General features: G+C 38.2%; 1 protein-coding gene across 2 annotated transcripts; it reads left to right on the plus strand.

Moving 5' to 3' along the window:
* Nucleotides 1-1,407: 1,407 nt before the first annotated feature.
* On the plus strand, nucleotides 1,408-22,114 carry LOC131696811 (protein bicaudal D homolog 1-like; the record flags this gene model as incomplete). 2 transcript variants are annotated; one of them, XM_059018702.1, is given in 4 exon segments in its annotated part: nucleotides 1,408-2,511; nucleotides 2,897-3,048; nucleotides 5,373-5,453; nucleotides 7,047-22,114. In XM_059018702.1, coding segments are annotated over 4 exon segments (1,950 nt in total), but the record flags the coding sequence as incomplete, so codon positions are not given.
* Between the last annotated feature and the right edge of the window lie 431 nt (nucleotides 22,115-22,545).

The raw sequence follows: 22,545 nt of genomic DNA on the forward strand, positions 1-22,545 counted from the left end.
TGCTTAGCAGTTTCAGTGAGCTAATTGGCCTGTACTGTCACATGATTTAATTGTAGCAATACGTCTGTTAAATGGCAGTGGTAAGTGTACTTGCATTATTGTAATGCATTCTCCATTCTGTAGAGGCACTCACACATTCTTCAGTATTTATGAATTCATAAATGCATGACGTAACTCATTTTTATTACTTCTTCTGTATCAGAAATCTGCCAGGCTTTTTTTGAAGGGCTTAGGCTTTATTTTTCACACTAATCCCAAAAGCTGTGCAGAGCTGTTTTGATATTAATATTAATCAAATCTTCAAACCAATAAACCCAGTTCCTTTTACAACGTCCATTATAAACTGTTTTGTGGTTCATGATGGATGATAAGAGAAACCTAAATAATGTACGATCAACGTACCTAATAAAAAAACCTAATAAAAAAAAAAACTATAAAAAAAATGAATCGATTAAAACAGGCTTTATTTGAACCACTTGATGAGAACTGCTGGAAAATATCTCCTTCTGATTGCTATTTCAAAAGCTGCCTGAAAAGGCCTTGTATTTCATAGACAGTTACCTCAGACCAGGAAAGCGTATATCCAAAAAGATGCAAAGAAAAAATAATTTGTCAGAAGCTGTTAGATTGGAAATATATCTTTAATGCTTGTAAGACAAAAGTACTTTACATTTAGCGCCAAATGTTAAAAATGCGAAAATAATTAGCCCATCTGTTACAAAGCTCGTTATATTTTTACAGACCATTGATTAATGTTCTAAACAGTCTTTTAAATGCCACTAAGGTTGCAAAAGGGATCATGCCCTCTCCCGTCACCCTTGGCTGTTTATCACCTCATTGAAATACTCCAGCCAGTATAGAATGAGAGTAGAGGTTAGGGCTCTGGACTCTTGACCGGAGGGTCGTGGGTTCAATCCCTGGTGGGGACACTGCTGCTGTACCCTTGAGCAAGGTGCTTTACCTAGATTGCTCCAGTAAAAAAACAACTGTATAAATGGGTAATTGTATGTAAAAAATATTATGATATCTTGTAACAATTGTAAGTCGTCCTGGATAAGGGCGTCAGCTAAGTAATAATAATAATAATAATAATAATAATAATAAATAGATTGGGACAGGCTCCTGCTAGAAAATAAAAGCATAAGCTAGGACAGCTTATATCTAAGTACTTTGCTGTTTAAAGTTTTACAGCATTTAAATGTTCTGACATAAAGTATCATGAAACAGAAAGCAGAATCCTACAATGTGTGCATGTACTGTACAGTACAGGAGAATTAATTTAATTATATTAATTAACAATATTGTAATTGGTGCAATACTGGCATAGTACTGTATAGTACAAAGTAAAAGACAGAAAACTCAAATCAGCATCAGAAATAATGGCCGTGGTTCATTTCCTTCTATTAGGTGGAGCGAGAGAAAGCCAACCTCCTGTCCAACCTCCAGGAGTCTCAAACGCAGCTGGAGCACACCAAAGGAGCATTGATGGAGCAGCATGAACGCATACACCGCTTGACCGAGCATGTCAACTCCATGAAGAGGCTGCATAGCAACAAGGAGCTCCCGATGGACCTGGAGACGGAGAAATCGGTCCGCGAAGCCTCTCAGCAGGGCCATGACTACGAAGTGGACATCAACGGGCTGGAGATCCTGGAGTGCAAGTACAAGGTGGCCGTCTCTGAGGTCATCGACCTCAAGGCTGAGATCAAAGCCCTGAAGGAGAAGTACAACAAGTGCTTGGAGAGCTACACGGACGAGAAGACCAAGGGGGAGAGCAAGATCCAGGTGCTGGATGAGCAGGTGGCCAGGCTGGAAAAGACCCACAAGGAGTGCGGGGAGCGGATCTCCTGCTTGGAGAGAGAACTGCAGACGGTGACGGGAATGGCTAACGAGAACCACAACACCCTCAACACAGCACAAGATGAGCTGGTGACCTTCAGCGAGGAGCTGGCCCAGCTCTACCACCACGTCTGCCTCTGCAACAATGAGACGCCCAACCGGGTGATGCTGGACTATTACAGGCAGAGTCGAGTGACCCGCAGCGGGAGCCTAAAGGGGACTGATGACCCCAGGGGACTCTTATCTCCGCGGCTAGCACGTCGGGCCATGGTGACACCCTCAGAACACAAGAGCCCAGCAGAACAAGCTCCAAAGGACGCTGGCGAAGCCAACAAGGAGCAAAGCCAGAGTCCCACCCGGACCCCCATAGTTTCCCCCGTGATAACTGCCCCACCCTCATCTCCCGTCACAGAGTCCAGCGACCTCCGCAAGGAGCCCATGAACATTTACAACCTCAACGCCATTATCCGAGACCAGATCAAGCACCTGCAGAAAGCCGTGGACCGGTCCCTCCTGCTCTCCAGACAGCGTGCAGCGGCGAGGGAGCTGGCCCCCATGATTGATAAAGACAAGGAAGCAGTGATGGAGGAGATCCTCAAGTTAAAATCGCTGCTGAGCACCAAGCGGGAGCAGATAGCCACGCTGCGCTTAGTCCTGAAAGCCAACAAACAGGTAAGGGTTGTGATAATTAAGAGTATGATCAAGACTTAACGTGTTGGCTAGCATACAAATATGGTTTTGGAAGATGAATACAATAGAAATTATTAAACAATAACACAGTGTTAGTGGGGAACCACAACCAAGAGACTATGGTGCAGTATTTACATGTGCTTGTAGAACGGTATTATGGGACAACAGGGAGCCAAGACCGTATAGCCTTATAACTGGTTCTGCAGTATAACAAGTAAGCACTGTACTTAACTGAACCAATTTAGCAAGTGTTACTTGATGGTACTGTACAGGCTCACCAGATTGTACTAAATAAAATATAATCCTAAATAAGATATAATCCTGTGTGTTAATTCCGTACGTCAATTCTGTGTGTTAATTCTTTCAGACAGCTGAAGTTGCTCTCGCCAACCTGAAAAGCAAATATGAAAACGAGAAGTCAATGGTGACGGAAACCATGATGAAACTCCGAAATGAGCTGAAGGCCTTGAAGGAAGACGCAGCCACCTTCTCCTCCCTGAGAGCCATGTTTGCCACCAGGTGAAAAGCACAGCTTTTTTTTTTTTTTAATTATTATTTTGAGAGTGCTAAAGAGTTTCCAAGAGCCATTTCATTAGGGACTAGCTTTTATTAAAGTCCAGTCCATTTAATAAACACAGCAGGGAGTAAAAAGTGAAACCCTGGCAGATCAGACTGACGAGTTAAAGAGCGAGATGCTTGCAATGTCACGATTGTCTTAAACCATGTTTCAATTGAGACCTTCTCCCTAGTTAGTAGTTCTTCCTCTCTCTTACACTCTTTTCTCAGACTGCTTTTCACTTGTTGGCTTTTTAAAATAAAGCCACACCAATGTTTCTTCCACAATAGAGGGGGACTGAATTAAAGTATATTTTTTTCAATGGCCAATTGAATTAAATGACACTTAACACCCCACCCGCAGCATCTCTTTATGGACATGTTTACAGGAAGAGAAAGGAGCGTCTCGGTAGCAGTGGCACTAATCATATTTAGCTCTAATGACTGTCAGATTATTACTGATAATACGATCATCTGTAATATTTTTTCAGCACAATAAATAATCCAGACTATTACCAATAATGTCACTGTATTTGATTACAACCCTAAATAATACAGACTAGTGCACAGGAATTAGAAAAGAGTTTAAAGCAGCACACAGACATACAGTATAAGAATATGCATCTTGAGAATCCAGACTTTCTGTCTCCATTAACATGGCTGGAATGACTCACTGCCGGGGGGGGGGGGGGGGGGTTGGGGGGGGGGTCACATTCTATTGGGGCTTCCATGGATCACTTGTGTAATCCTGATTAAGTAACCAGGGGATTAATTTAGTTTACGTTTCATATTAGAGGGGGAGAGGGCTACTATTACGAGACAGCAATCGGGTAAGTGATATCATATAACACCTTTACACTATATCTGTGACCTTCAGTGTTATACATAATTAATCACCCCAGATCGATAAGGGTCAGCAGGTTCGGATTTCACCAGAAAATGGATGAATTGCATGTCACTACAGCTTTGCATGTTTTTTTTTTTCACTGCTCTTCATCTGTGTTTGTGTGTTGAATGTCACCTACCTATTCTCAATTCTCAGCTCACCAGTAAAAAACACAGCCTGCCCAGTGCTATGGTGTTTAAGACCCCAATGTGAAATGCAGATCTTGTCCAAGAAGAATCCAGTGTATGTCGGCCTTGGTTTATTATTAAATCAAAAGGCCTTATTACATGGGGAGAGATTGATCAAATAAGTAACTTCATATGACAGCCATTCTGAGTGGTTCTATTGCATTAATCATTTATTTTTTGATAAGTCTTGAAATAGATCAGAACAGCTCCTGAACACAGACTTTGAGTAATTGCAGTAAGAATAGCGCTAAGAATGATTGCAAACATTATACAAAGCTACAGTAAAAAAAAGAAAGAAATTTGAAGCCACTTGCTTTTTAAGATTTTGCCATTTGAACATGTGTTTCTCAGAGGAATAAACTGTTTTAATGGTTTTAATTGTATTACGGATGTTGTAACAAACTGGCACCAGCAACATAGAAATACTAAACAGGTGCAAAATGTAAAATTCTATGACAAACGTTTCGTATTTCTAAATGTGTTACTATCGACTGTTTTATAGTTATGGATGTAGTCCCAGTAACAGCACTGGCGCACTTTTGCGCCCTGCGGTCAACCCTTTTGTAATATTACCAGTTTCATTGTCATTTTCACACTTTTGTGTAAACCTTGATAAATCTGGCCCATGTGAGCATGTTTAAGTGTTATAAATAAAATAATGAGTAGAAACTTAATATGAAAAAAATGGGGAAACACTACTTTAGAAAATAAAACCTTTGGGTTCGAGGTTTGAAATGTTTTTTTTTTTTTAACCGTTTAGCACTATCACTATTCCATTCTCATTTTTTGCTACTTCCTGGTATTGGTACCTAATCACTTCCTGTGCTGTAGGTCACATTGCAGCCACAGCATTGGATTCAGATTACCCTACGGGACGTGATTAGGTACCAGGAATGATGTATTATTTTAATCTATCATGCTGTATTTACACAAGAGAAATGGGAACAGCGATAATGCTGCCAGGGATAATAAGAGGGCAATTCAAATGTTAACTTCCTACCTCTTTAAAAACAACTGCAATCGAGGGGGTACATTAATGTAACAGTGACTAGTTAACTGTGCTGTACTTTTTAAATAATGTGTTGGGAAATGAGGGGAAACAAGCCACTGCTACACATTCGGTAAAAAGTGCTCTGATTTGTCAATGTATAGTGATTCGAACATGCCCAGTGACCATTCTTTTTGTTTGTTTGGTTTGTGTTTTTTCAAAACAGCGAATTTTCCGGGTTGGAGGGGCGATCGAAAATTGGCATCGGTTTTGAAATTTTGCTGATCATGACGAACCAAAAAGCATGGTACATATCAGTAGGGTCTCTTTAGATCATGTGTTTAAAACTCGGTAACGGTGCAGTGGTGGTGATGTGCAGTGACAGCATTTATATTATTGGAAGGAAGACTGGGGCAATGGCAGCAAAGCATGTGCTGCACATTCATTTAAACTCCAGTATGTGGTTATTGTTTATATGGGTTCAGAGTGATCAAATGGAATGGAGTTTGACTACCAGCTAGGAGAAGAGAGTACATAAATATGCAATATATAATGTATAATGTGATATCTTGTAACAATTGTAAGTCGCCCTGGATAAGGGCATCTGCTAAGAAATAAATAATAATAATAATAATAATATCAGGGATAGACCTTGAAAGGCACTAAAAAAAAACTAAAGACTACACATGAGGCCATCTGGCCAACTTGGTGCCACTATTTCTCCACGTATGGGTTAACTGACTATGTGCTGTTGTATTCAAATCTTTATTTAAATTGAAAATACCATTTGTTATTTGTAAATAAATAAAAACAGGGGTCACACATTTCTGCACGTGACAAGACTTTGTCACAATGAACTAATCCTGCTTTCAAATGAATGTAGAGATGCAGAGCACACATAACAGTTCTGTGTGAGTCACACACAACCCAGCATTGATTATTGTTGTGTTGCACATGAAAAACCATCATCTTTTCTTTTAATCCTACTCAAACTGTTGAAACTTACATATCGGTTATATATACGCTATTAGCCAACTCGATGTACATGTTTTATTCAGTTATCATTTGAAACAGTGAAATACAAGCTATTTTAATCAGATTTTTATTCTGTTTGCACCAGTGCATAGTTTGCCTCAATGTTTCTACAAGGAAAAAAAACAAATGATACAAAACTATTTAGAAACAACTTGGGTTTAGAGATACAGTAAGCAGTAAAATCATAGTCCTTCCAGCTTTACAACATTGTTCTGCTTTACACAAAATGGAGGCAGACTTCACACAGTTGAAACCAAATGTGGGCCCACTTAATCTCAAACATGATTGCAATAGAGGTCAGTCTCTCACTGCATATGTAATCACGAATCGCAGAAACCACACAAACCAATTTATTACAACTTGTTGATGCTCTTTCTTGTTTTGAGGGGGGTTCACATTAGCTTATGTTTGCTGACCTGCACATCTTAGTTTGATTGACTTGCATAAGCTTAGTTTTTATTGACCTGTGTGATATGGGATCTCTAATGTCCACACAGTAGACAGGACCTTGCTGATCTGCAGGGCTGCACCTTCTGTAGCACAGTGTCGGGGCAATGGGTAGCCTTCAGCATCACTGTATGCATTGCAGCCACCCATTCAAGTACTGACCAGGCCCCACTTTGCTTAGTTTTAAGAGCTGACGAACGTCACAGTCAAATCCCATTTTGTTTGATAGCCATGGATCAGGTGTTCCTATTTTGGTCCATCTCAAAATGGTCCACATGTGCCTTGGCATTTCATTGAACACATTGCTTCCACCCTCTGTGTCTTCACACGCATGATGCATGGCTAAAGGATGATTAAAAAACCGCGCATCGGTAGATGGTGTAACAGATTCTTCTGTTTGTCTCTCTCTCTCTCACAGGTGTGACGAGTACGTCATCCAGCTGGATGAGATGCAGAGGCAGCTGGCCGCAGCGGAGGATGAGAAGAAGACCCTGAACTCTCTGCTCCGCATGGCCATCCAGCAGAAACTGGCCCTAACCCAGCGGCTGGAGGACCTGGAGTTCGACCACGAACAGTCGCACTGCACCAAGGTCAAGGCCACCAAGGTCAAGAGCAGCACTCCCAAAGTAAGTCGCAAGGCAGCCGGCAGCGTACCTGCGCCTGATACAGTAGGCAGCCCGCCAGCTATCACAGGCACCCAACCTTCCCTCCTAGGCATTCCACAGTGGACTACAGGTACTGAACCGATCAATGCAGGCAGTCCGCTGTGGAGCTTAGGCACTCAGCCGTTTACTGTAGATACTCGAGCATTGACCATAGAGACCACAGCGTTCACTCCAAACACAAGACTATCTCCTGCAGACACCCGCCCATCCACTCACCCATCTTCTCCACACCCTAGGTCGCCCATCCTAGGCCTCAGACCATCTACCCTAGGCCGGTCTTTTGTAGACCCACCACCATCTTCCTTAGTTACTCCTCCATCCACCCCAGCTGCCTCCACCATACAGACTCAGGGCTCACAGCAGTGACACAATCTGGGGGAGAGACAGTGGTGCTGAGAGGACAGTGGAATGCATTTGTATTCCCAGCTGGACCAAACCTGGATTCGCTTTTATGACTTTAGATTGTTAACCAATCCGACTTCCTCAGGGTTAGAAAAATAAATCGAAACAAGCAGGAATCTGGACAGTTTCAACTTTGATTAGATTTTTTTTTCAAGCTTTAATGTGGAGAAGCCCTGTGTTGCGGCAATTGTAAAATACCTAGTTTTTTTTTTTTACACAAACATAATGCACTTCAGTGCCTCATATAGTACTGTTTTTTTTTTCTTTTAAAGAACTGTTGTCCAAAACCATAAAATGGCTGAATTGGTTGTCTTAATTTATGTTAGCACTTGTATGCCAGTGTGAAAGTAAGATAGCTTTAATAAGCAAGTAGATAGGCACAAAGATAGATATGTAATATCTAATATAAATAAATGGGTAGAAACAATTGGCGAAAATACTAGATTCTGATTGGCTGAGACCTTCTCCCTAGCCATTAGATATCTAGTGATAACACAACAGTGCGGAACTTCTTTCTCTGAAGCGGCCTCATCACAGTAAACAAAATCAATACGCCAACTGCAACTGTACGCCCGGGTAAAGAAAACCACTCGAGTCAGTCGGTATGACAGCAATCCCTGAGATTAACTACAAAAGTTCAGCAGCTGAAAACATTGAAAAAGAAAAGAAAATGTCAACATCTCGCCATACTGAGGCAAATGAAGCAGATTTAGACAACCTAGAAATTAATACAACTGAGGAAAACACCACCAACAACACACTCACAGACCCATTTAATAATAGCAATAATACACTCCAGGGTCTGTGTGTTTTCATGAGGTATCACCACTTCTTGGGTGGTTGAATCTCGTGCCTCACAACGCATCCAAGGCGTGGTGCTATCTCATGATAACACACACCCTGTCGTGTATTATTGCTTTGATAACTACTAGGGCGCAGATTGGGCTGATGGTTTTAGAGAAAGGAATAAGAGAATGCAGGTTCTGCAGGCGCCTTATTTACAGTGAATAGCAAAAGCTAATGTAGTAAATCTTCACTTGAATCCTGTGCTATCCTATGTTCATTACAGTTTGTGGGTTATGAAAGTATTAGCATGTGCAAATACTCCTAATATTCCAAGCTGTTATCGAGGATTTTAATCCCCTCCCTGCCAACCCAATATTCCCCACACCAACACACACACACACGTACACCAGCAGGGCTTTCATCCTGCCACACTGCCACAAATTGTGAATGAAAATAAAATTGGCTAATGTTTGTCAGAACCTGATCTATTAAAATCACATATATTTTATCTGCAATTATTTGTCTTACTTTTTTATGTCTGTTTTGATATTAAATCCATTTTCGTCCTGTTTTGAGTGAGGAGTCACTAAACTTCTGAATTATTGGACAGTCCTTAGAGGAGTCGAGTCTTAGTGAAGTGGTATTAGAAAATCTAAATTGATTTTCTATCAAGACAAAAAAATGCAGATAAAATATGTGGTTTTAACAGATTTGTTTCTGAAAAGCTATTAGATAATTTTATATCAATCCACACTGCCAGAAAGTGTTCTTATTCTATTTGATTGGTACTTAATAACATGTAGATTGCAAGTGGTAGGAAAGCAGAATTTCAAATGTCACAGTTCAAATGTGTGACACAGGTTTCTTTGTGTTATAATCTGGGCTGTATTTTTTCACTGTAAAAATTGCTTATTTCATGGCACATCACAGTATAAAAAGATGTTTCATCTTGTCTCATTATTATTATTATTATTATTATTATTATTATTATTATTATTATTATTAGTTTATTTAGCAGATGCCTTTATCCAAGGTGACTTACAGAAACTAGGGTGTGTGAACAGTGCATCAGCTGCAGATTCACTTACAACTACGTCTCACCCGAAAGACAAAGCACAAGGAGGTTAAGTGACTTGCTCAAGGTCACACAGTGAGTCAGTGAGAGAGCCAGGATTTGAACATAATAGTTAATAAAGCAGAAGAAAATAACGTTTCACATTTGCAATTGATAATTTTTCACTGCTGTTATTATACAACAAATGTTCCAGGATATTTAAATACTTAGCTGAACAACATTTATTTAGTTTTTTATGTCCACCTTTGAAAGACATTTTATTTTCACCTTCAGTGAATTATCAAATAAAAATAAAAATAACAACAGACACGTGAAATGTCCCCTTCTTGTACTGGATAGCGCAATCTTTAGCAGAAATATTTGCTGCCTTTGATGAAGTGTAGTGGTGTCTTGGTGTCTTTTTTGTTGAAGACATTTTAGTGAAATCGTGCAGCTCTATGCAGTGTGTTCAAACATTTACTGGAAGCAAAGTAAAGTGGCTGCCAGGTTCCTAAATGTGACAGTGCGTCAGGAAAGCAAATGTTTGCTGTGTTTATTTTTAAGTGCTACAAAAACGGATATTTACACTATTCTTTCAGAAATGGGAATTTCAAGGGGAACTAGAAAGTGTGAAAAAAATAAAGCCTTAGTTATAATTATTACCTGATGACTGAAAACATGTTAAAGGAAGTTACTTGGAAAACCTGAGTGTGTCATGTGTGATTCCCCCATGAGTCCAACAAGAAAGCATACAGGCAGAGCAAGGGGCAATATAAAAACAGTTCCCGGTATGAAGAATAAATGTAGCTTTCATGAAAAGTGGTTCTTCATAACCAATTTTTTGAAACAAACATCAAATAGCATTGCCAGTAAGTGTACTAAATTACTGTATTCGTTTTTTGCAACTCAAATGAAAATTGATGAAAGCAACCTCAGAGAGGGAGAACAGAATCAAAAACATTTAAAAAAAGGTTCTGAGACCTTAAATTATGAGCTGTAACATCTCTAAGTGCAATGCAATGCTTATTGTTTGATAGACTGTTGAACAGTTCTGTTCTACTGTATGAAGTGCTAAATGAAATGTTGGTGTCTTTCAAAAGGAAACTTTAACAATCATGTTGTCATCAAACAAACTAGATTAATTTGATTTTTATTACATAAGAGTAACTGTTATTGTATTTTATTTTCAAACTAAATCTTTATATCCCAGTCCTTATTAGCACTTTTTTATTTCAGAAAGGAAAAGCACACAAAATAAAGTTACTAAACCAGAAATAAATATAGGTGTGATTTACAATTATAAATCACATATGAAAAATGTGTCAAACTTCCAGTGCATCTCATCCTGTGTGCAGATGACACCCCTTACACGGAACACACAGCACAGTTCTAAAGGTGTGCAGATGTCACCCCTTACACGGAACACACAGCACAGTTCTAAAGGTGTGCAGATGTCACCCCTTATACGGAACACACAGCACAGTTCTAAAGGTGTGCAGATGTCACCCCTTATACGGAACACACAGCACAGTTCTAAAGGTGTGCAGATGTCACCCCTTACACGGAACACACAGCACAGTTCTAAAGTTCTAAAAAAGAACACTTTTTAATGTTTAACAGTCGTTCCTGAGTACAATCCTCATTTTTGAGATTCCTAATAAATACGTTGTTTGTGGGGGTCTTTTTTGTTCTAACAGAAAGTATTTCACACAGTTTGAGCAGCCAGAGCATTGCGGTCCTTTCGCCCAAACTGCTGGGCAATAAGAGTATTCACTTTAAATGACTCTCCCTCTCCCTCCATATATACTGATGAAGTATTAGTTATGCGCTAAATCTGTGGCGCTCAATATAAACAACAATGACAACTCCAGAGCAGCATATCTTACATCTTCAGCACACCGAGTCAAGAGTGACTTTATTGAGAGAACAGCTTATACCGATTGAATAAGTAATCAATCAATCAAATAACCCTCAAATGCATCAGGCATTCCTATAAGCAGTACCAGATTCCTGTTCACAAAGCTTTAACAGATTTTTAAAAAATATATACCAATATTAATATATACCAGTTTGCATGCCTTAATTTCAGGTACTATGCCATACTTGTCTTTCCTGGACAGTGTAATTCTCTCCAAAGATTCCAATACCTTCTTTCCTGTCATTAACCAACCAGCTGCTTTGCCTAATGACTGACATGCTTTGCAGCCAGCAACGTGCTTTTGACCTGGGTGAAAATGTAGCAAGACTACCTGAAAGTAAGCTATGCAAAGTTAGAGCTTCAACATTCTTTAAATAAATTGACCCTTAGTGAATAGGACCCAGCAGAGTTCAGAGCATTCCAGCACTCACTTCAACATTCCAAAACAATGCACCAGAAACAATGCCAAAATCATTCAGCGGCTTTCTGAAAAAAGCAACATGTGTTGGTGAAGTAAACGGTAAAACCTGGCTAATCCGCCATTGATGGGGACCAGAAAATTGTGCCAGATTATATATACAGTGTGCTGGATTACAGAAGTCCTATAAAATCTAATACTGTACCCCAAATAATAGGTATCGATGACAAACCTATTTGAACTCGATTACAGTACACTTCGCACAGTAGAAGTATTGTCCAGCTAAACCCAGTCAGATTGTATACATTTTTCTTTTACTTTTTCCATGCAGCATACTTTAATGATACATTTTGATAGATAATCCACATGATTCTGCCAGACTATCTGAATTACATTGATTTTTAGTCAGATAAGATCATGCCGGATTCCAGAATAGACAGGTTCCGGGTTGTAGAGGTCGGCGCTCCACATAAGGTTTTGGGTCACTGAGTAATTTACTTTCCAATTTAGACACTACACTATGTGAGTAAAATGTATTTTGGGTGAGTAAAATGCAACATTACCTTGAAGTTATGAGTACTTTCAATAAATGCTAACTTGTGGGTTATGCATTAACTACAGCCTTACATTTGTAACAAATGTAAAATTTTGCTAAGAGATTTAAGATTTAGTTAAATGTTTAGCTAAATGTTAAATCTAGTTAAGAGATTTAAGATCTTGTAATTCTAATCGGGAAATATGCAAATATTTAGCTAAATGTTAAATCTTGTAATTAGATTTATAAATTATATCTAAATGTACACATTTAAAAAAAAAAAAAAATTATTTTTACAACATTTATAAATCTGGGGAAAAAATAAAAGATTTAAGTTAAATCTGGGGAAAAAAGACAAGATTTAAGTTAAATCTGGAAAAAAAGACTAAAATATGAATGCTTTTTTTTTTACACACGGCACCCCATAATTCTATATATTTCTAATATTTAAAAAAAAAAAACTAGAAATACTGTACTAAAGCAAATCAAGAAATTATAATATTGTATTCCTTATTGAACACCTTGCTATAGCAATATAAAGCGCCCCGACTGTCCAAACACAGAACATTATATTTATTATATAGATTTGCCTTTCATAAATTCAGTTGACAGATATGCAAATTGTTAGATTAGGCTGAGTGGGATGAAGACGTTGTCAAGAAATCCTAAAGATCAAGAATCCAGTCACATATTAACCAGTCACAAACACGCATCACGTGTTTCTGGCAATTCCCAGGCAGGCTACAGTTAAGTGTCCCGGCATTACTATGATCCATTCTCTAGCTACCACATGCAGTATATTCATAATTGACAATTGAGACGCAGGGAACCAACGAAGCACAAGAAGCTTGATAAGATGCGAACTCAAGCTGTGCAGCAAAATTGCTATGCGTATTCTTTAAGCATTACATTTAAATATCATATGCAATTCATATTTTTTCAGTGTGTAAAACATCCAGTACACAGCTTATATGGAGCGCTAGCAGAGAGGATCACACCATTCATTTCAATAGGGACTCTGTCAGGACCTGAAATTGATGCTGAATTAGAATGCTGGTTTATAGAGGGACTGGATTAGACAGGTTTTACTGTATTTACTGCAAAGCGAGAGAGAATAAATGAGTTAACATCACTGTCCAACGAAGCCGCCATTACCTGCTAGGCAGTTGACCGCAACAATATACAGTTAGGTTCCTGACACTTAAAGAAAGTCAATTATCTGCGGCTTATCTAAGCTTAACACAAGAGCCTTTTTTTTCACTTCTTAAATAATCTGTAAGAAATCTCTTGTGACGGGTATAGACTTTATAAACATCTTTAGTTTCAGAGACAACACAGCCAAACCCAGCAAGTATTTAGCAGATTATATTGAGATAAAGGATTAAACAAATGATATTGGCTTCAAACTTTAATGATTACCATTACCCAACAAATTCAAAACTGAACCCCGCAGGGTCCACGCCTCAATATCATTACAGCATCATAGGCACTACAGTACAACAGTTATGTTCTGTATTTTACAGGTGAATTACCCTCAATGACTGCCCTCACTAAAATGTACTGGGATAGGTAAAACATATTGTAAATTGTGATTGTGCGGGTACAGTGTTACAATATGTAACACTATGCAGGGCATTCCAGAACTACAGTCATTTAAACTGCGTTAAATTAGCTGAGTTAACAAATTGCTAACAAACCACAAGATATACAAATCATCAATACGTTAAGGCAGAAAAGCAAGTGTAGTGAAGAATAGTTTTACTAATACCCCAGGAAGATGTTATTGTTTTTACATTTATACTGCAATTTTACCAGTGGTTAGAGAAAGGGGCTTGTTAGCAGGAGGTTAGCAGGAGGCTTGTTCCCAGTTCAGTCCCAGCTCAGCCACTGACTCATTGTGTGACCCTGAGCAAGTCACTTAACCTCCTTGTGCACCGTCCTTCGGATGAGAGGTAAGTGACTCTGCAGCAGCAGTTGTCACCCCCTAGTCTATATAAGTCGCTTTGGATAAAAGCGTCTGCTAAATGATTAATAATAATAATAATAATAATAATAATAATAATAATAATAATAATAATAATAATAATAATAATAATAATAAATATAAAATTCCCCCCCACTTTCCTTTTAAAATAATTGTAAGCACATCTGTACAGTGCACTAAATGGCAGAGACGACACAAATAAAATAAAAAAACTTTTATACTATCAATTAGACTACAACTTCCCCAACAGTCAGTACTTAGAAGACACCAATAAAAAGATGTAGTATTTAGTGTTTTACTAGGATTGTGTTGGTTTTCTGACAAGTCTTACAGCATGTTGCCTTTCATTTTATGCAGGAGAATTTCCTGGATTATGCAGTGCATATATATGAAGTTTTTTCTACAAATGTTTTTTATGCCACTGAACGCTTCTTCTTTAATATACTGAACGTTATTATTTTTGTAGCTCTGTTAATCACAAGATCGGCAGTACTCGCTGTAGATTAGTAACAAAGTTTCAAATTAGAGAGACAAGTATAATGTGTTCATTGTCAGAAAAGATTACGCTATCAGAACAGCTTTTTAGAACTCAGAATACCTCAGCCTGCTGACAAGCTCATGTTAAAAGCAGAGTGTGGAAAACACGTAAAACAGACACAACCAAGACCCTAACTTAAAGAGCAACTTGGTAGGGGGTTGAAATGTGACACTTAACTAATTAATTCTTCTTGTTTAGATTCACTTTGTGTCCTTTTATGTTTGTCGTCACATCCTGGGGACTTTTAAAACCTGAAAGTTTAAAGCACTTGTGTGACCTGCTGTCCAGAAGCATGTCTGAACTCTTAAGTTCATCAGAAACACCACAGTGTAACTGTTACCCTGTCCTGCCACAACACTGCCCCTAGTGAATGTAAGAAATACAATGCTTGCTTTAAATTAAGTATTACTTTCATCCTCTAGCAGAGTTCTCATGGGTACACTCTAGTGTGCTTTGGAGTTTAGACATGATTCTGAGAGCTCTATTCAGACCACAGGGGTGCTTTAAATTGGGTCTTAAGAAGCTGCCAGGATGTGATAAGTGAAACAGAAAATGATACACAAAATGAATCATACCCATACCAACTAGCTCAAAGTCTTTTCATGCCATTTAAAGTAATGAAGCAAAATTAAGCACAAAACATGACACTTCACAAAACCTATTATATTACAGATTCAATACAAGAACAACCATTGGGGTATAACATTGTAAAACCCTGATTTGTCGGAGTGTGCTTCAAGTCAGACTCCTTTCTATATAATTGAAAGCCTCCACGTCTCTTTAGGAAAGAGGTTTACCATTACCAGGGTTGTGTGAATGAACGTGTTTAGAGAAAAGTCATTAACAGTGTTTCTGGAATTCCCACAGGCGAGAGCGCTGAGATTAGAAGACTTCGAAAGATACTCTGCGGAGAATCTTAACAAACTGCTGTGTGAGTTTTACTGCTGTGTGACTTCCAAACTTGTTTTCTCTATTTGGAAGGGCATAATATATATTAAAAAAACAGACATGGACTGCTGTGCTTTGGGTTATAGTGGAAAAACTGTAAAGCGCAGGTTAATCCATATTTAAAAAATAATACAACGCAGCTTTATGATGGCCTGTGAAATTCCCAAATCCAATTCAATCAGTCTTCCAATCATAGATAGACATGCGCCAAACAAAAAGGTCAAAATCTTGAACGTGTGTACGTATACTACAGGGCATACAAAACCATGTAAGAACAAGGTAATAACTGTAACTACCGATCTTCTCTTACACGGCCACTAGTGGTGGAATAAGAGTTTCATTACATGGGAATATCGTAATAGAACAAGGAAGATGGGTGCTGTATTGTTTGATTGAAAGGCATTACTTAGAACATAAAAGATTTTAGCAGGGATTATTGCTATTATACTAAAGATCACATTTTAATATCGTAATGGAGTTCTAGACTTTGTTTAATGTGTTTTTTTATACAAATGTAAAATTTGAATAATACATACAGTTACAGACCCATTAGTAAAATTGTAACAATGTAAACAGTGTCCGATCTTTAATAATGTCACTTTTTAGCTTTATATTAATCCTGCTGGGGTTTGCTCCAGAGGTGAGTTAATGATCGCTACTACATTCAATTAAAAAAAACAGTGAAATGAAGACTGCAGGAAAGCAGGTTTATACATTTTCGGTACGTTTCTTAAAAACAGGTTTGTGTTACGTTAAGATCGTAGTAATATAAGAAGACAAGGCGCTGTGAACACATATTAAGTATCCATGCAATGTGTTGTAGATTATATTTTCCGGCCCAAAGATGTCCCACTATAAATCAAATACAGTCCATATTTGTACAATTAAACAATAAGATATAACCCACTATACACATATATATTTACAAACAAGAAGAAAAGCATTGTGCTGCAGGAGCGATATGTACTAATCCCTGATTCCTTCAACAGAGCCCTCCTTTTCTGTTCAAGATCTTGTAATTCTTTGCTTTTATTTGATACTTTATAATGTGTGCAGTTCAGATTTTTTAAATGCAGCACTATAGATGAACATTGCTACTGCTTCCTGATACCTGTGCTGCAGTTAAAACTCACTCCAAAAGTGGAGCTGCAATGAGACTGTGTGCTGTACAGCAAAGCTGTAGGGCGCAGCAGTTGATCTATAGAGTTGCAGTTTGAAATGCTTGCATACCCCAAAACGAACGCTGAAGAAACAAATGATTCTTAGCACAATAAAAAGAAGGGTCAGTAATAATGTTAATAAACCAAATAAGAGTAAAGTATTGGTTTGATTAATTCATAAAATACTGTTTAACAAAAGTTAGATTTCATTCCTCAAAACCTAACACTTATTTTTCATTGCATTGCTTTGTTGGCGCTCTTTCACTTTATCAAGTTAAATCATGTGACCAGAAGGCAGGATAAGATTTTAGTTACATTTGGTAAGTTCCTTCACAAGCAAGAATAAAAGGGTCAGTGTTTGTGATTTAAAAAACCCAAGGAGAGAAATGTAGCTGGAATGTTTTGTGAGTCATTATACTGGACTGTTATCCTGTGTGTTAGGAAGGCAGTGTAAATTTAAGAAACAATGGAAAACGGGGCCAATTTAGTTAAACACTTTTCTTACATGCTTTTTCATTTGTATTATTATTTTATTATTTTTTAAAAATATATGTACTTTTTTTTTTTTAAATAAACTTACATTTTTATCACAGCAGTAAAATACAATCATTTTACTCAAAAGGAAATGTGCATTTCTTCATGTCCGATTCCAGTCTTCCCGTATGTTGAGCAGAACGCTAAAGGTAATGCCCTCCAAAAAAAAGAAAATCTGAAATGTTACTCCAGGCCTGAAATCATCGTTTATAAACCGAGTTTCCTATTCAGGTCTATGGACGGATTTGGACCGACTACTCAAGAAACTTAAATTCCTGAGACATTAAAAAGGATTTCTAGTCAAAACGTTTGTCATTGAGTTTAAGTGTATTTTAGTATTTCTAAATTCAGCACTATTGAGTGTTAAATAGTTATGGATTATTTTGACCGGCTACAACTTGTAAAACCCTGAGGCTAGCAATGATTTCTGGTTCAATGACAGTAAATTGAGACTCACAAAACAAGTTTAGCCTGCAGTGTAGGTGCCAGACTGCCATATACATACAGCATTGCACCAGCCAGATATGCAGCTGGGGTTGATACGATCTCAAATTACATTTGATTTAATATCACTGTAATTAATTGTAGCTGCAGTTTAGAATCCATATGGGTGCATTGCAACTGCTGATCATTGTATCTGCAGTAACGATGGCTCTAATAAACCAGGCATGTTTCCTCGTTTTACTGGCTGTGGCTCAACTGCCTTCCTAACCTGTAACCACAGCCTCTGCTTTATGAATGTGTCAAACTGTTCCTCCACCACCACATAAACATCCACCCCCGGTACACACTCACAATCGCTTAATTCCATCAACCAGATCTGAATTGGTGCCTTGGTTTGAACTTAATGGGTGTTTAGACCATTTTCAACCTTTGACTATGAAATCCAGCATTTGAGTAGCAGTGCAGCTGTAGACCAGCAGAGGGCAGTGTTTGTGAATGAAATTCTGCTATAATGACACTGCTGGCTCAGATTTAACAGTGCTTGTTACTTTCCATATAAAACAGCTGTATTGGATGCAATGCAAGTGCATTACGTTAGAAGAAAACTGTAGTGTGTACTATTAGACTGCAGTTTAATTCAGCTAACTTCAAAGATTAAAAACTAAGTCAAGCAGACAAACATTTCGGCCAATGCCTTCATCAGGGTGTTTTACGTGATGAAACGTCAAATCGTTTCTCTGCTTTGATTTGATCACCTGGGATAAATGCAGCTGGATATTATTAGAGCACTTTACAGCACAGATGAACCTCCCTGGACTTCTTCAGCCCCCTGTTTATAGCACTGTCCCGGGATAAGCATGGGTAGGTGGTTGATGCAATCCAGGGTCTGGAAAAACGCTCTAATAAAATCCAGCTGTGATGTATCGGGGAGAGGCTGATCAAATCGACCCCCTAAATCTTTCACGTTTTACATTACTGTCCATATAAGATGCTGGTTAACTATATTTTAACCTAGATTGTTACTGCACTTTCCTTGCAGCTAAACAGCTGCCACGTTTCTTAAAACATGAATCCTGTGGTATAATGATGATTGTGGTACAGCATATGTATTTTTTTCTATGAAGGACTAGACAGGGAAGCAAATGTACAGTTGGAAAATGGAAAACAATGATTTTGTAAAAACAGAATCAACTAGGAAATCCAATACTGTAGTTGCAATCTACTGTTATGTAGCTGTATTAAATGTACATTGTGTTTGTATATATGTGTGCATAGTGGCTGTATCTGTGTTGTCTCTGTGTAATATGCAAAGGAAATAATACATTTTGAGACTTACAGTACACAAGTGTGTTTGTTCATTACCTCCTTTGTTAAATGTACTAACATCATGTTGTCAGCATTACCATGGGATTGAATGAGGAATAGCTTGCCAGTGTGCTCTTATTTCTTTATTTCCTAACCACCTTCATTTGATTTGATGTATTTATTTCAAATCGCTGTGAATGATCGTTTTTTTAACCACTGTGCATCAAGGGTTTGGAGAAGCAGTTGAATACTGTCAGATAAATATCCCACCTATCTCTTTGCTCCCATCATATAATCTATATGGTTTCTTGGTTAAACTTTTAAGAAAAGTGCCTTTCCATTTGCACGATCTTATGTTATATAAGCATGCGTTATAAGTTGTGTTACCTGGTTATGATTTTTGCTGATGTTTTAAAGACTTTTCTTGAAATATTACCTAATCCGGCTGCTCATTAATATTATGAGATGTGAGAAAATGTTTTTTTTTTACATCCTTGATTGTTGCCCCTTTAATTTCGGGACACAGTTTCTAGATTTTACATTTTGTTTCACTTTTGTTCTGTAACATGAATGCGTTTGTATCCACCTCACCACTGACTTGTAAATAAATAAAAATAATATTTTTCTGGAGAACTGAACTTGGAATTTGAGTGCAGGCTTTACTTGTTCTTGCCTATACTGGATCTTGCTATAAGGCAATACGTTCTTATAAGAAGAGGATTTAAACTGATAGCAAAATAACGCGTCAGAATAGTAGAGAATGAAATCTCAGCTTCATTTAACTGCACTATAGACAGTAGTACCCAGGTAAAATCACAAGTGTAGTGAAACACAGAGAAAACATGATAAAGCATAGATAAGGGGGCTTAGCAATACAACGTAATTAAATCAAGCTTTCAATTCATGACACTTTTATTTACTGTTGGAACAGAGAGAGTTACAACTTAATTCCCATTGGCATGTCCTTTGATAAAGTCCATAAAGTTTTGTGAAAAAGCCCATTGCCCTTTATTAAAAACAATTTAAATAATCTGTAGCTGTTTAACATTCACTAAGTCGGAGGCCCATTTAACCCCATTGATCAACAATCAGAATCATTTTGACCTGATAGCCAGTTGCTTACACACCTCTAATGATTTCTAATGTATAGCTTTTCCTTTGACTATAGATAGTTAGGCTCATAATATATTAATGATAGTACTATTCTAGCTATCTATTTTCTAATAAAAATCACTGGCTCAATTACTGTTATAACTATACAATAATTCTGATATTCTGCTAATTCACAGTTAGACCATGTTGACAGTAAATTGTACACATACTATAACAATACTTTTATTGCATCTGATTTGCTTGGAGTTCAGACATTCTGAGAGCCGGCCACGTGAGCGGTTTATACTTCAAGGGTTTAAAAGTCCCCAGGATGTGACGACTGAAATGCAAAATGATACAGAATTTATTAGTTAAGATAACTGTCATATTTCAAACCTGTACCAAGATGAATAGGTTTGTCTGGGTTACAAGGGGATCGGAGTCCTGCACACTCCAATCATTAGCTATACATATTCTAGGTAATGATTTCAAACACTGATATGCTGACACCACAGCACCAGAGCACCCAGACACAATTCAGGGGGCACCCTTTACAGTATGGACATTTATAGGACAAATATTTTTTTAGAAAGGGAAGGCAGTGTTGGTAACTAGGAGGACTTTCGTTTGAATCCCGGATAACGAGGGGAAGACTTGTCACAGAATGTTATCCTTGGACTGAGACATGACATGGGAAGGATGAGAACAGTGGATAATATATAGCAGCCGAGGATGGTGATTTTCCATCAAAACAAGTGAAAACATGCGGAAGATCCCTGAATCCTGGCACATGGCTGTACAAGGAGCTTTAGCAGACATTAGAGATTTAGATTTGCAATAGATGCCATATACCGGACGTGCAGCTGATCCACGAGACTGTGAAACGATGTCAAAATAAAAATGCTAGAAAGGCATTACTAGTTACATCTTAAAAATATGAAAAACCTGGAATTACTTTAACCAAATAGGAATAACGTTTTGAATTTAAAATGCTTTCTTTTTTTTTTTTTACCCTTGAGTGCTATAAAACACATGTGAAGTGATACATGTTCATTTTACAAAACCAGTAACAATCCAGAAAGTTCGTTTAAGGACTCAGACACTTGTTTTATTTCATTTCCAAATTTCACTTTGTTGTAAAGACCCTGGCAAATCAGGAACACTTCAGTTTTGTTTTAAGTGGGGTTTATATTTTTATATATACCTTATTTCAATAGTGTATTGTATTGACATTTTGTGATATTAGTTCTAATTATAATATGCAAATGTATTAACAAAATTAATACCATGTTTATTGATCATAAAAAACTACTTATAATGGATCCCTAAACTAAAGAGTTTCTGATAATTCTTGCCTTTTGTGATTTTTTTGCCTTTTGTGGATTCAAGATTCATTATCGAATGGATTTCATTGCAAAATTACAAAAAACATGAATACGGATACCTTATAACAGTAAAGTCAAATACAAGCTACAGGAAGTAGTTATAATTAAGAGCAGTAATAGAATATTGCAAGGTTTGGACCAGTTCACTGCAAGTACAGAGCTGATGTAAGTACTAGTACAGTTGTGTGCCATGTAGTCCAGTATAGTTGAGAGTTGTGAGGTTTACAGATGCTGCCTGAACAGGTGTGTCTTGAGGAGGCGCCGGAAGGTGGTCAGGGACTCAGCAGTCCTGGTGGGTAGGTCGTTCCACCACTGAGAGGCAAGGGTAGAGAAGGAGCGGGCTCTGGAGGCGGAGGGGGGTACAGCTAATGTGCCGGTGGTGGAGGAGCGGAGGGGGCGAGAGTGGGTCGGAGGGAGAAATGATAGTCTGGAGATAGGAGTGAGCATGAACTAGGAGCTGTGTGGAGTAGTCAGTGAGGAAGGGGCGAATTCTGCGTATGTTGAGGAAGAAGCGACAGGAGTGTAGAGATGTGCTGAGAGTAAGAGAGGTAGGGGTCAAGGGTGACACCGAGGTTCTTGGTGGTTGAGGAGGGAGAGGGTTGTGGATTCAAGACGAATAGATAGAGAGATCCGCGGTTGGAGAAGAAGAGGGGGGGAAGAAAAGGAGGTCTGATTTGGAGAGGTTGAGTTTGAGATGATGTGAGTGCATCCAGGAGGAGATGACTGAGAGACAGGTAGAGATACAGGAG

Source organism: Acipenser ruthenus, unplaced genomic scaffold, assembly GCF_902713425.1.
Source record: "Acipenser ruthenus unplaced genomic scaffold, fAciRut3.2 maternal haplotype, whole genome shotgun sequence".
In the NCBI taxonomy this organism is placed as follows: domain Eukaryota; kingdom Metazoa; phylum Chordata; class Actinopteri; order Acipenseriformes; family Acipenseridae; genus Acipenser; species Acipenser ruthenus.